Source organism: Anneissia japonica, unplaced genomic scaffold (genome assembly GCF_011630105.1).
Source record: "Anneissia japonica isolate Jap-2015-1 unplaced genomic scaffold, ASM1163010v1 scaffold724_len3256291_cov202, whole genome shotgun sequence".
Lineage (NCBI taxonomy): Eukaryota > Metazoa > Echinodermata > Crinoidea > Comatulida > Comatulidae > Anneissia > Anneissia japonica.
In genome coordinates this window covers 2,007,269-2,022,093 of record NW_022744966.1, presented here as the reverse complement: position 1 = coordinate 2,022,093, position 14,825 = coordinate 2,007,269, and the positions used below count along the sequence as shown (strand labels likewise).

The 14,825-nt window shown below is 32.2% G+C and overlaps 1 protein-coding gene across 1 annotated transcript; it reads right to left on the bottom strand.

Annotated features, from left to right (window-relative positions):
- Positions 1 to 5,270: 5,270 nt before the first annotated feature.
- LOC117119851 (forkhead box protein B1-like) lies at positions 5,271 to 8,168 on the bottom strand. The gene has a single exon (XM_033264824.1). The coding sequence runs from the start codon at positions 7,699 to 7,701 to the stop codon at positions 6,724 to 6,726; it is 978 nt and encodes a 325-aa protein (XP_033120715.1). The 5' UTR covers positions 7,702 to 8,168; the 3' UTR covers positions 5,271 to 6,723.
- Between the last annotated feature and the right edge of the window lie 6,657 nt (positions 8,169 to 14,825).

Here is a 14,825-nt window from a genome sequence, read left to right as displayed (position 1 = left end):
TGTCTAACATTTCTCATCTATTTACCTATGCTTGCTCACATCGACGAGAAACGGCAGTCGGGGTTTTAATGATGATAGATGTGAACGTTAAATAAACAAATGACCTTCATTATAATTGTCATTCAGTAATAATAATTTTATTGTATGAAGCAATTATATATTAATCACAGTAACGTGTTTATTGGTATATAACATACTAGGCCTATGTGTAGAATATAATAACAGCATAGCACAGTCAATAATTGCAGGCCTAACGATATTGGTTGGACAATATTTAGGCCTATACTTATTATAAAATAGCTGTAAGCCTACAACAGACATTTAACATAATTAATTATAATTAAATGGTGGGCTCCTGAAGATTATAAACATTATAAATTGTCATCTGGTACTGACGGAGGACTCCACTGGGTATATATACGTCATCTGAAGATGTGCAAATCCAAATTGCATCCGCAACAAATAATAATCAATTCAATTACTATACGATTGCAAATTTAAAAATTAAGCAAACGAAAAAAAAAATCAATACCCCGTATACAGAAAAATCACACGTACTTAATTTTTAAAACTTTAATACTTAAAAATACAATAGTTAACAAAAACTGGGCATTATTATAATATTACACTTATTTATGCATAATACGCAAAGGCCTATTTTGTATAGGCCTACTACATTTAGGCCTATTTATTGTATATAATCCTATGATTAATTTGAGCCAATTGAATCTAAAAAAAAAAACATCGTATACAATTTCATAATGTACACAAACTATAATATTCTAAAAGACAATAAAACTCTAAGCTATTGTAGACCAATGCTAGGCCTAGCCTAATACAAATCTATCATGCTACTGCGTACGGTACTGGTCGCTCGGGCCACTGTGAGAATCATACGCGGCCAATAAAACAGTACAATCATAGCTATAATAAACGAAATAGAACTACTGTATTTATATAACATAACATAGTATAATAAAATATACTGTACTATTGATAGAACTATAAAATAATATACAGTAATTGCGATAGGACTATAAAAAGCATGACGTAATAGGCCTACTAAAAAGTAATAGGGTAATAGACCTGTGTGATATATAGGCCTATAATCATATAAGCCTATATATATATATATATATATATATACATATATAGTATATAGGCCTATTCTTTATATATAATGTTCCTATTTATTCGAGCACTGTTGTTATTTTATCTCTATTTGTTTATATATATATATATATATATATATATATATATATATCCTATCTTGTACATTGATTTCAATATGTCGCCGTATTTCAATTGATTATGAAGGTGAGAATCAAATGAAAAGCATCAGTTAAATTGACAGTAATTATACCGGCAACATTGTCGGCAAAACTCTATTGTAAATTTCGAATTGATGCTAAAATAGTAGAAATTCAACACCAAATGTCGTGAAACAAATTCCGGGATTGTAATGTCAAAAGTGAGCACTCAGTGTTCTATTAAATATGTATAACTGAAATATATATGAGATTATTTGTTGCATATCATTTGTTAATTCTGATAGAAAATAGTAGGCCTAGCTGTCATATTGTAGTGATGGTGTTTTTTATATAAATAAATACACAGAGGTAGTATAGGCCTTGCCTATATTGTAATTACTTAAGGAAAGAAAATATAGAACAACCCATATGAATAAGAATTCCGTGGGTATCGGCGAATAAAAAGTAATAGAAATGTTTGCACTAGGCTGATATGAATAATAAAAATAAATATTTTATAATAAGTTTGGAATATCATATAATAAAGATAATAATAGTGATAATAATAATAATGTGTTGTATTATTGTATTAATCTATGTACAACTCTGTCAAAAGTTGAACTTGTTGAACTTAGGATAGCTTCCTTCCATGCAGTTATATATTTCTCTTTATTTATGGGCCAAGTATTGGCAAACATACACAAGATGCTTTACATAAACTAGGTATCATTATGAGGGACTGAAGTTTGAACCAAGAGCACTACGATTGGAAGTAAGGCACCTTAACTGCCATGCCTCACAGCTCCACTCTGGTCATAACAATCATAATACTACTAATACAAATAATAATGATAATAAGCATACAGTATCAATAATGGACATAATTGTAATTGCATAACGTTATAATAAATTATTACCTATATTTAGGTACCGTACAACCTGAGACCACAATCACAGATACAAGGTTTATTATTGTTTCCGGTATTTTATTATTGTTATAGGCTATATTTCAAAATATTTAGTCAATATGGCACACATAATCAGACACGGTACGGTACCTTATTCAGATCTCTGGTCAAATTATCTAAAAATACAAATAAAGCTAAAATGTATAGGCCTATTTGCTTGTCGTACATGCATACTGGAAAAAATAGGCCTACTTGATATTGATATTGTTTTGATTGATTTGATGTTTAAATGAGTGAATAACGTTTTTTTTTAAATATAAGACCATGTTGGTATATCATTATGAACCAAATTATGTGGAACTACGTGAGATATCAGTGGAAAGGGGTCGAATAGAGTTTCTATCGGTTGATATGGATAGGCCCATGATTTAAGGCCGCCTAAGTATTTCTATAATTTATCTTGGATCAAAGTTCATAAAAAATGATTAAATTTCAAATTTTGGTATGTGAGATAACCTAGGATCCATGTTTTATATTTGTATAATATAGAAAAAAGTAATGTTTTTTCCAAAGGATTATAAATAACGCTTTGGTATATGATGTTGATTTTCCTTTTGACAAATCGATTCTTATAACGGTATCTCAGTACCTTTCTCAATTTCAAGCGAATGAATATGGTCTCTGTGAAAAGCCAATGCGTCTTACGATGCTTTCAAAACTGGATGTACATTGTTGTTCTTGTGTTTTGTTGGCTTCGACTTTTTTTTCAAATTCAGGTTAAAAGTTTATGTTCAATCACTCTCCGACACCCACTGTGCAGTTAATGTGCACACATTATACGAACTAATGCTACATTTTGTTGACACTGCTTAGTAAATAAAGCGGCAAGTTCGTGATGCCAAGTGTGTTGTTATATCAATGTTTTAAGATTAAGATAACAGAGAATAACTTAATAATACCATAATAAAAAAAAATCTCAGGCTATCCTTTTGGTACCAAAGCGCACCAAAGCTTGTCTATTTTCAGAATTTAATATAGGCCATATTATTATTAATTATAGTGATTAATAAGAACGTTATAATTATATACAATTTTATGTTTTATCTAATTATAACGTTCTTATTAATTATAGTGATTAATTAGAACGTTATAATTAGATAAAATATAAAATTGTCTAAAATTAAATTTGAAATTTGATTAAAAAGAATAACGGTTTGCAATATACAATTATTTGTTATTTTTTCTTTATCAATAATGAGATTTTGTATTATAACAGATCTTAAACTGTAACATATTAGAAATATTTTGTTGACAATGCTGATTCTAGTAATGAAGGTAGTAATAATAATGAAATTGATTTTTTTTTTTCGAATTAAAAGTAAATTTTGCCAAGCTCAAGATAGGAGCGTTGGCCATTATAATAATGAACTGTAAAAGGCTTAAAAGGCATGCGTTGCTTCTATGACAATATCAAACAACGAATTTGTTTTGGTACAATTGTATACATAGCTTTCAGTAATTTATGCAGGTGGATAAAATTAATAGGCCCAATTCCATTTTTTTTTTCAATTTGCAATGTTTAGTTTGATATTGTGTTAATAATCTGTTGTGATATCTTAAACGAATAACTTGATACTGTAATTTTATTCAGGTTTTTTTCTTTGTTTTCGTTGTTATTAATGCCTAATGTCGCAACAATTTGTATTAATTCTAAACCTATACATGTTTATTATATGACTATCTCACCGTTATCTTCATTATTATACTTTCTGAAATGTTATAAATTATTTTGTAATCATCTTTTAACGTTGCAATTTAAGTTTTTTAACTGTTGGTAGGTGTATGTTGTATATACTGTGCGCAGTAATGAACATAGGCCTATATAAAATCAAAGGCTTGCTAAAGGTTTCGAAATTCAAGATTATTTTGTTGTCCCAAAGACGGAAATTTTGTTTGGGTGTAACCATTTCAATACATACAGATACGAAAATATATATGACCGAAGTGCATCTGAAACGTTGCAGGTATGTAACATGTTATTATACTGGTTAAACAAAAGAAAAACAAAAACTGCAACCAGATGGATTTATTTAAAGACAGAAAATCATTTTGTGATGTTTAACCGACTTGCCACTAAATGTGTCAGTGTAATGGTTTAAACAATATTTTAAGCTAGAGTTAAGTTATGTTTTAATAATAACTGACCTTCAAAAAATAACCAAGTCAACAAAATATTTACTTACATTTGTCTACTAAAGTGTACATGTTTTCAAATTCCGTTGACGTGGTAGATTCGTCTTGTTTTCGTTCAATTTCCACAACTTGTTTAAGAAGAAACTAATTTAGACAGGTACTGATTGAAAAGATACATAAAGCCAGGGATTCCTGGCGGGAACAGCTGTGGAGTTCGGCAGAGCTCAATTGAAGCACGTTTGTATAGCCTAGCCTATGTGCTCTCCCGTATTGCAACCAGAAAGTCTTGATGAATTTCAAATTACCTCGATAAACTTTGAACGATGAGGTGTAAAACTTAACGTGACCCATCTCTGAGCTGAAGATAACAATGAATAGTAGACCTACATGAGCGAAAACGGATTTCTATCCGATCTGGGTATAGGCCTAGGCTTGCAAGAAAAATTACCGCGTTGTGTCTTGAAAAAATGATTAGGCCTAAGTATTTCGATATTTAAAAAACAAACACAACGTTGGTGGTTGTGAAGGCTCGTTAGAAAAGTTAAAATGAAGCTAATAAAATGCATAATTGATCATGAAAAAAAATTATTGTTTATTATAATTTATGTGTCAAATTCAGGGTATATGAAATTTATGTGTGTCAAATTCAAGGAATATTATTTTTATTAAAGTGTCCTTTCACTACAATATATCGTAGCAGTATAAGGTAAATAAACGTAATTAGTAAGTGTCCGAGGAATATCCTTCCGGAGTTGTAAGCATAAGTGTAACGACCACAACTTTATGCAGTCTTTATCGATTTGAATTAACTGTATTGACGGTATCTTAAGAAGTGTTGTATACTTAACACATTTCTGTGCATGGTCATGCCCATTATTAACACAACGTTCACCAGTTACAAATTAACAGTAGATTGAAATCAATTTAATAACATTTATTGTTCATACATTCAACAACAACATCAATTTTCTTACTCTATAGACCAATTATCTTTACACTATTTAAATATCAACAACTTTAGGTTGGCAATAAAAGAAATATTTTTCAACTGTGTTTTCTTTCATTGATATTAAGGTTTAATAAGGTTTAAAAAAGAATTAAAAGTCTATACAACACGTAACTCTAACTTTTCATCTTTTGATAAACGATAGCCTATAACTAGTAAAGAATTATTTAAATGAGCTGTTTAAAGTCGCAAAATTACTCCGACTTTCGGTGGTTGACGTACACTTTAGTAACAATAGTACCGGCACACTTTGGTAATTTATACCAACTATATGCTGTAGATTTATTTGCATATTTTAATATCAATCTCATGAATGTGATATAAATTTTACTAAAAGACAAAGTAGGAGCGGAGGGTTCTACCAAACAACATCGACATAGTTTGCATTGCACATAAGTAATACACGGTTGATTAATAATACACCTATTGAAATGTTTAACAATTTCTTTTTATAAATTACAAATATTTTTTTATTTTTAAATTGGAGAAATAAAGCCAACGGTTGATTTCAGTAGAGAGTCGATATAGTCGCAAATATAGACGAAGATTTCAGAATAAATCATACCAACTTGCAGTTCAAAAATAATAGAATGACGTTTCCGTTACACTAAGCATTACTACGCTTTTGTTTGATAGTTTCAAAGGCATTTCCCAAATAGTAAACAAGCATGCACCAGCCTTGAGGCAGTTGTTCACTGAGAGTAAGCTTAGCTTTACCTATTTCATTCATCATCTATACATATGAATAATAACTATAGACCTAATTAAATATAGTTTGACGTAGTATTAAAGACAAATTCAACATTAACATATTATCTCTTATAAAAGTGTTTACGATTCACTTCATTAAACATTAATATTCGTTGCAATAGACAGCTAAGAAAACGCACATTATTTTGAAGAAAAAAAAGATGTAGGTAAGATAACTTACTTTGGTGTTCTTTGCAAACAATTAAATATTTAGATCTAACACCTATGCAAAATCTTGCGGGTAGAAAGACAAGATTATAAATAAATGCAAGCCGGGGTTACTGTATTATCAACATACCGGTACTAGTTAGCCCGATAATTGAAATACTGTAATGATTTCACGTAAATTCATATAGGGCCTAGCCCTAGTTGTATCCTGTGTGTTCAATCAAAGTTTGATTTCTAAAATATAATAATGGGGCCTACGTACCTACAACACGGACACAATTCCAGCCACCGTGAATACGATCCACAAAAAAAAACATATTTGCAACTGAGCTACTACACAAAATAATTGCATTTCTTAGCAACACATATGAACAGTCAAAAATTATTCTTTTATGTTGGTATAGAGTGGTCTCTGTTTTGGATATTGTCTTTAATTTCAAAAAAAGTTTCAAGCTTTGATTACAGTGTTCGGTGAGTCTATTTCCGATATTTTAGGACTGCGCCTTTTTTCCGCATGTAGAAATCCCTCGATGAGTTTTGGTGGGGACTGGTGGTTGAGGTGTGCTGCATGATGTAGTAAAGTTCTTGGAATTTGCATCGGAAAAGCTAGGCCATGCATTGGAGGTTTAAATGACAGTGGCAACGACGGTGGATGTGGCATATACCCCGCATGAAACATCCCGCAATGTCCTGAACAATCTGTACACATTTGGCCCGGTAAGCTACACCGACTGGTCGCGCACAACGAAGGTGTCCAGGGCGCGTGCATAGCGTCGGATCCTAGAGGTCCTATATCAAACGGGGGCCTGTGTACAATGATTTGAGGGGCAAGAATCGGCGGAGGTTTGCTTTCAGTTGAAATTATATTTTCTATAGAAAATGATTTCTTTTGCTGCGTTGGAGTAGGTGATGTTGGCGACGTTGGGTGTGTGTTGTGTGATACTGATAATTGTCGCTGTTGAGCCGGAAGATAATGAGCAACTGTACTCCTACTCGGCGTAAAAGTTGTAACAAGTTTTGCCTGGTCCTGGAAAAACTTGGCGGAATCGATGTGCTTTATTTGCATATTTTCATCAATCGTTGGAATATTCGGCGATTTGAAACGTTTTCTCCGTCGAAGAAAACTGCCATTTTCAAACATTTCCCCACACATTGGATGCAATGCCCAGTAGCTGCCCTTGCCGGGCCTGTCAGGTCGCCTGGGAATTTTGATGAAGCAATCATTAAACGAGAGGTTGTGGCGAAGCGAATTTTGCCAGCGTTGGGTATTTTTTCGATAGAAGGGAAAACGGTCCATAATAAATTTGTAGATTTCGCTGAGGGGCAACATTTTCTCCCCAGATGCCTGAATCGCCATTGCCGTCAACGAGATGTAGGAATACGGTGGTTTGGCATCGCTGTAAGTGTTTCTGCCGGGTCGTGGCATAGCTGTTCTGGTCACTGCTAGAGTTCGTTACTAACGCAATGAGTAGTTTGACCTAGACGGTCTCTTAAATTTGCCGAGAAAACAGAGAGGCCAAAAGGTCTGCACAAACGTCCACTCAACTGCGTCCACTTCTCAGGAATATATATTGGCTTGGTTAGGCAAAATGTTGACACAAGCTGACACGTCTCCCATCAATCTAAACACCAGTCACCTTTCTGTGGTTGACGACTTCAAAGTGTTAGGGCCGACCAGGTGTTGCCTCAAAACTCTTCTAGGCCCGTTGGTGGTCCAGTTTGATAAGTGAATTTCTTTCGCAATTCAATTTCAAAGTCAAAAACAATACAACAGTTTTCAACTTTCTTGCTGAAATAAAGTGAAGTATTCTGTTTGGGAGTTCCCGTCTGAACAATGTTCGCTTAACAGAATCACTAACTATATCTGCCTTTGAAGTGCATTGTGGTTACCTTTTCCCCCCGTTGGGTATTACCTCACTGAACATGTCAATCAATTTTGCAAGTAGGCGGAGCATTGATGGATTTTCAAGCGCAATGGAATCGGTGATCTTGTTAATTCGACACGTATTGTATAAACAATAAACACTTGAATGCTAACTGGTTTGAAATGAAGCTAACGGGGACTTTAAAAGTATGAGCCGACTGGATGAGTGTATGTTAGCTGACGGAAGGGAGACCTCTGGGACACACAATATCCTAATAAGCACACCTCTTAGTGTTTGTATTCTGGTAACGGTTGGAAATTTGGCGAGCGATTAACGCGCGTTTATAACGTTCATCATTGTCTGAGAGGTAGGCCTATTGTAGGCCTATTATAGAATGTTTGTCAGTTTGATTTATAACAATAAGATAACAATTAGTCCTTTTAATTTAATTATTAGTAAAATGGATTTAAGAATACATTTATGGATTAACGATTGAAGAATAAATATGAAAATATGGAGATCAAGATAATGATTTATTGGATAATTGTACATACGAGAAATCGTTTCTGGTTGTGATTGTGATGTTGGCGGAGAGGTAGTGATAGGCCTATTACTATTAGTAGTCTTAAAAGAAACACAATATAGGCCCTATTAGTTATATTTTCAATAACCTTATTTGAATTGTGTTTGATTTCCATTTTACGCTCGTGTTCTATGTCTCTGTGTACTGAGTTTACACACTTATAGGCACGTATATAAAAATAACAACTCATTATATATATATATATATATATATATATATATGCCTATAGTTAATTAATCAGACCTAAATTTAAATAATTTAATTAGGGCACTTATTTCTGTTTGCCTTTTCTCATATACAATGTCTGATCTTCTTATCAATTTGTAATATTTGGCTGCTTTGTTGTTATCGTTTCATTCCTGATGATGACATAATTAATGTCGAAATATTGAATCCCAACACGATGGAGTGTATTTCAATACTTGGAGTATGTATTATACTTTCTTGTTGTTATGCCTTTTATAGATCTACAATACGAAATGAGAGTCTTAGTAATATAGTAATAATTTAGTTTGTTAGTTATGTATATACAGTATATATATTTGCAATTAAAAATATGAGACACCACTTTTTGTCGGATGAGTTCAAGGCCCATCTCCGGTGAACTTGATTCAATCAATTTCATCGCTTTGTTTTCGACTAAAAAAGAAAAAGTCCACAGAGATTATAATAATATTATGTTTAAAGAAATTGGTGCTAGATATCAACAAATATATAGACATATGCAATAGACGATGACACTTTTCATTACTAGTAGTTTATATTGGCCTATCGTGTTTCTTGTATATTACTTCTCGATTTCGGGCACAAGAAATATGAGAAAACAAGTAGAGTGAAGCTATTCCAGAGAGATGGTTGAATACAAGCCCGTGCTACGTCATGTGTGGTGAGATCTGCGTAAAGCGAACTGCATGCGCGTTTCAAGTTGAAATTTGTGCCGATTTTGTGAGGGTAGACCTACATAATTGATATACATGGTCGCTGGCTTTAATTCATTTTCATCTGCATAATCTGCAAGAGCGTTATTAAACATTGGTCGAAATTTAGAATTCTGATACCGGTAGTCTTTATAATTCCAAGAACAATAACAATAATAATAATAATAATAATAATAATAATAATAATAATAATAATAATAATAATAATAATAATAATGATGATGATATGGCGCATATAACATATGAAAAAATAATGATAATAAAATTATAATATATATAGGCCTATAGCACCTATTATTAATCTATTTGCTTATATATACATATATAGGTTACAGAATTTATTTTCCAATTTGCGATAGCTTGTTTTATATCTTGTCGTAATTGTATTAGAAAGTTTGATTGATTTTTTTTTTTTTTTATCTAGAAGTGAAAACATTTTTATTCTAGGATTACAAGTTATAGTCTAAGCTGTTTTGTTCTGTTTTGTATGAATGTGAATCTGAAGCTGAATTTCAAATTGCAAAATAGGAGCAAAGTAGGTAATGCGCAGTAGCACCTAGCACCGATTTGATTTCCGATAGCAATTTAGCACGATGAGGGCGCTGTTATTTTAAAAGCAAATTCTGAAAGTGGTAAACTTAAATGGAAAGTTTCATAGAACAATATTAACCTAGATAAATATAGTTGTAAACAAACTGTAATTAGAGAATACGAAGCTTTAAACATAATATGTTATGCTTGCTGGTATTGAATAGGGTAAAACACGATATCTTAGGCTAATCTGCAAGTAATGTGTACGGATCATGTATTACTGTTTATACAACTTAAATGAGCAATGTATAATTAGGAATAAAAACAATGTTCACAAGCGAACTGCTAGTTACAATGATTATGTTGAGGTACATGGCGACGCCACATAACAGCTTCACTAAATTAGTAATCTATTATGATAGACGAGATATCTGGAAGCATTCGTTTTTTATTGTAGTTCTCTCGTTACACGAGTTAAAACACATTCCGACTGCTCTCCTCGATCATGCAACGATTGTTAATGCATTATGGATACCTTTGTTTATTCGTTCATTGACTCTGTTAGACCAATATTAGCGGAGTGGATCGTTTTCACCAGTAAGATCTATCATTAAATTGTGTTTTTTCAAACAACCCTATTTCATTTCACTGACATTTGTAAACGTTGGCTACCTTAATTGACGTAGGGTGTCCCAGTCATCAAACATACAACCCATGATATTGGTTTCCTTAAGTAAAACTGACCGTCTGATTGTAAACAAACGCTACGAATCTAAACACTTATAGATACTGGTTTATAATGAATAACTGAAAACAAATTATATTGTCTTTATTAGCGAAATCATTTAATATATATATATATATATATATATATATATATATATCAATTTTTAAGGTGAAAGAAGAGGAATCTGCGAGTGTGAAAAAATAGGTGCCTCAACCGGGATTCGAACCTGGGACATTTAACTGTCTATGCAGAGGCCTTGCGATTTGGGTTTTCAACCTTTGAAATCGAGGTTCTATTTCTTACTGTGGATTTTGATAGATTTAAACGGTGTATAACCTTGGACTTTCATTTTAAATTTATATGCTAATTGGAGGCAATCAATTTTACACTCTATGCATGCGGGTACAGCACCATTTCTATTTCTATCGACTTTTTATGTGGATACTTATTGTTATACCTAATTAATACGTACTATTCTATTTATAGAGAATATAAGGAATGATCGAAACATTCTTATTTATCTGGCAAGTATCTTGCCATTATTTTATCAATATCTGTTCGGACTTACACCCTAGTTCAAACAATTGGAACCATCCTTTCGGCTTAGAAAATAAAAAAAATAAATGTTGATAAGTTAGTAAAGACAAAATTAGATTATTGGTGAATCAGCATAGCGATTAGGGATCTCTCAAGCCCGCCTAGGAGACTCCATACGAATGAACTAATAGAACCTTAATCAATAGAATAAACTCCTGGACAAAAGTCTCTCCATTATGCTTAATTTTCTTACGAAGATCTCGTTTTTGAAAATGTTGTTGATAATCAAGTACACGGTGATTACAACCAAAGATCAACAAAGAATATTTTACCGCCTAAGCCAGCAGATTCCGTATTCAATAAGAAGTGCTGAATGACGCGCAGTGTTCGCTTAGCAAATCTAGATTGATTGGAGAGTAATTGTATTGGTAAAATTTAAAATTTTATCATAATAAACAGAACATCTTATTAATATCAGGGAAAGGTTGTGGTGGATTTCAGTAAGTATTCTGTTAAAGATCTCGTTTTCTCATAAAATCCTAAGCGAGTGTTTATAACCTGAAACCAATGACAACGGGGAATATCAAACGTTATTCTGTTCACTTTCTTATTTTTAAATTGTTTTATTGAAATGAAACATCATCTTTGTTAAAATATAGGTCTAAAGATATGTCCCGTGGCGTCACTAGTTGTTGAGATGGGGGGTGTCAGGGATTAGCTCAGAAACTTAGGATTTGAACGCTACCGCTAATATATTAATATAATATTATTATGATTAATATTATTATTACGGTATCATTATTGATATCAATAATGGTATTGATAGCGATGTCATTACTAAGGGCAATTTTATTGGTAATTAGTACGGTATAATAATTAGGATTATTTATTAATAGGCCTTTACTATTATTATTATTATTATCATTATTATTATTATTATTATTATTATTATCGTATAACCTACCGTACATTACGATGATAACATAGTATCGCTAACCCTCGAATAGAAGCCCGATGAGCTTATTCCCGAGAAGAAACCCATCTAGAATTGAATCCCCCACTTTACTTTGCAAAAGCCCATGGACTTCTTTTCAAGATAGCATGTGCTTTTTTTTTTCGAGATAGTACAGTACATATACTGTACATGAATTTCAAAGAAACAAAATAAATAAATATATAATACACTCCATGATACAAATGTTACAGTGGCCCTATTTATTGTTTTATATTAAGTACCGTAATTTTCAAAATTTACATCATTCATTTTGAAAAGAAGTCCCTCTTTTCTTTGCAAAAGTAGCCTCGAAAAGAAGCTCATCTCGAAAGGAAGCTCATACAAAGTTTGCAAAATATGTTGAATGATATATAATGATACATGTACCGGTATTTGGTCAACGATAATATTTTTTTAGGGTGTTTTGTTTTTGCATTTGAAGAAAATAAAATATATAACCATCCACCATTATCATCATAGTCCCCTTACGTCATCAGCATCTAAATACATCATCAACAACAACACCGCCATCATCTCCATCATCAACATAATCATCATTATACTTTTTATCAATACCATTATTATCACCACCAGTATCCGGATGAACGTTATTATTAGTATCATCCTCATAGCGTTGTCGTCGTTATAGTCGTTATAGCCGTTGTTTTTGTTGTTGTTGTTGCTGAGATAGGCCTACATCGATGGTGAATGTCGTACAACCGCTTGCGTATAGTATTCATAAGTCACCTACTTCTGAAACAGACACTGCGATCTCGTTAATTTATTCTTTCAAACTAAGGTACATATTTCCCGAAATGCCATACTCACACCTGCTTGCTATCTTCTAAAAATATATATATATATACATATCTATTTTGCTTTTACCTGTCCGTGGCTTGTCAACGAATGGAATCATTATTCATGTTAGTGTTGAGAATCTATGACAAGCGCCACACTCTCTTTATGGCTTTAAATCGCTTGGGATCTATATTGAGTTTGTTGATTATAAAGCACTTGCTAAGCTTCGCTATTCTGGTTTGTCGCTCACGTGATCTTACGCACACTAACTTGCGCGTTGAGAAGCAGTAAATATTAACTCTTATCGGTGTCTGCTTTTAGCCACCTACACCCAAGGGTTAAACAACATTAGATTTTTACTTTTGCAACTTCTATTTTTGGGGGGTGTGGGTGAGGCGTTTAACTAATACATTTAAAATGATAATCATTCACCAGGTTTTGTTTAATTCTAACAAACAATTCTAATAATTTAATCCGACGTCCACAAACATTAAAGGATTATAAACGATTTTGTATTTACGGCCAACCAAGTGTCATTAAAAAAGCGTGTGTCGTGATCTCCTAAAACCGTTTATATCTCTGTTGATTTTGTTTACATAGCTTTCCATTTCTGTTAGACAAAGCTATTATAATTTAAGCCGATTTTAAGCATTTAATTTGTTTTTTGTACGTAATTAATAACCTTATAATAGAAGATATCAATTATTACTGTAGATGATGATATGTAGATAATATAATAATTTGTTCATGTAAATAAATTATTTAGCATAATGCCTACTAATACGTTTACTCTTATTCATCCACAGCATCATCATTACCAATTCATTTAATTTATTTCACCATTAAAATATAAAATTATTATCATTATCATAATCACCCATTATCACCAATATTGTTTTAATAGAATTAGTTGTGTTATTATTAGAAGCACTACTTTTCATCCACAATATTATATTGCTTCGTGTAGCACCTGATCAGCTCACTCCTCCATTTAGTGTCGATTGCGTCACTGGATATTTGTAGTCATGTGACCTATTTAGATATCTTGTCCGAGGGCAGTGTTTTAAGTAACATAAACAAGTTAGAAAAGCAATCGAAGAATATGTGCTTTATATACATGCTATGCATTGAAAAACATATCAACACAGAATAGCATACAATGATATTCATCGAGATGATTTATGTCATATATACTTTACATTTACTTTACGATTATTTGTTCAGTTACTGCGTGAAGCAATATTACTATTATTATGTCTATAGGCCAACAATATTGTTTAAGTAATCTAGAATATAACATATAAATGAGGTACTGTATCAACTTGTTCGTGCGCGCCAACATTCGATTGTATTGACATTGTATAAAGTAGGCCTAATAATATATGTCAATGTAATTTATATTAAATCATGTAGCCTAGTAGCTTTAGGTCCTGTCTCTTATACACATCTAGATGTGTATAAGAGACAGATATTGTGTTCTCTGTCTGACTCAGCGTTTTTTGCATCATTGTTTTTGTTTTATTACCGTATTTGAACACACGTGGACCAATATGACTATCAACAAATAACGTAAAAAT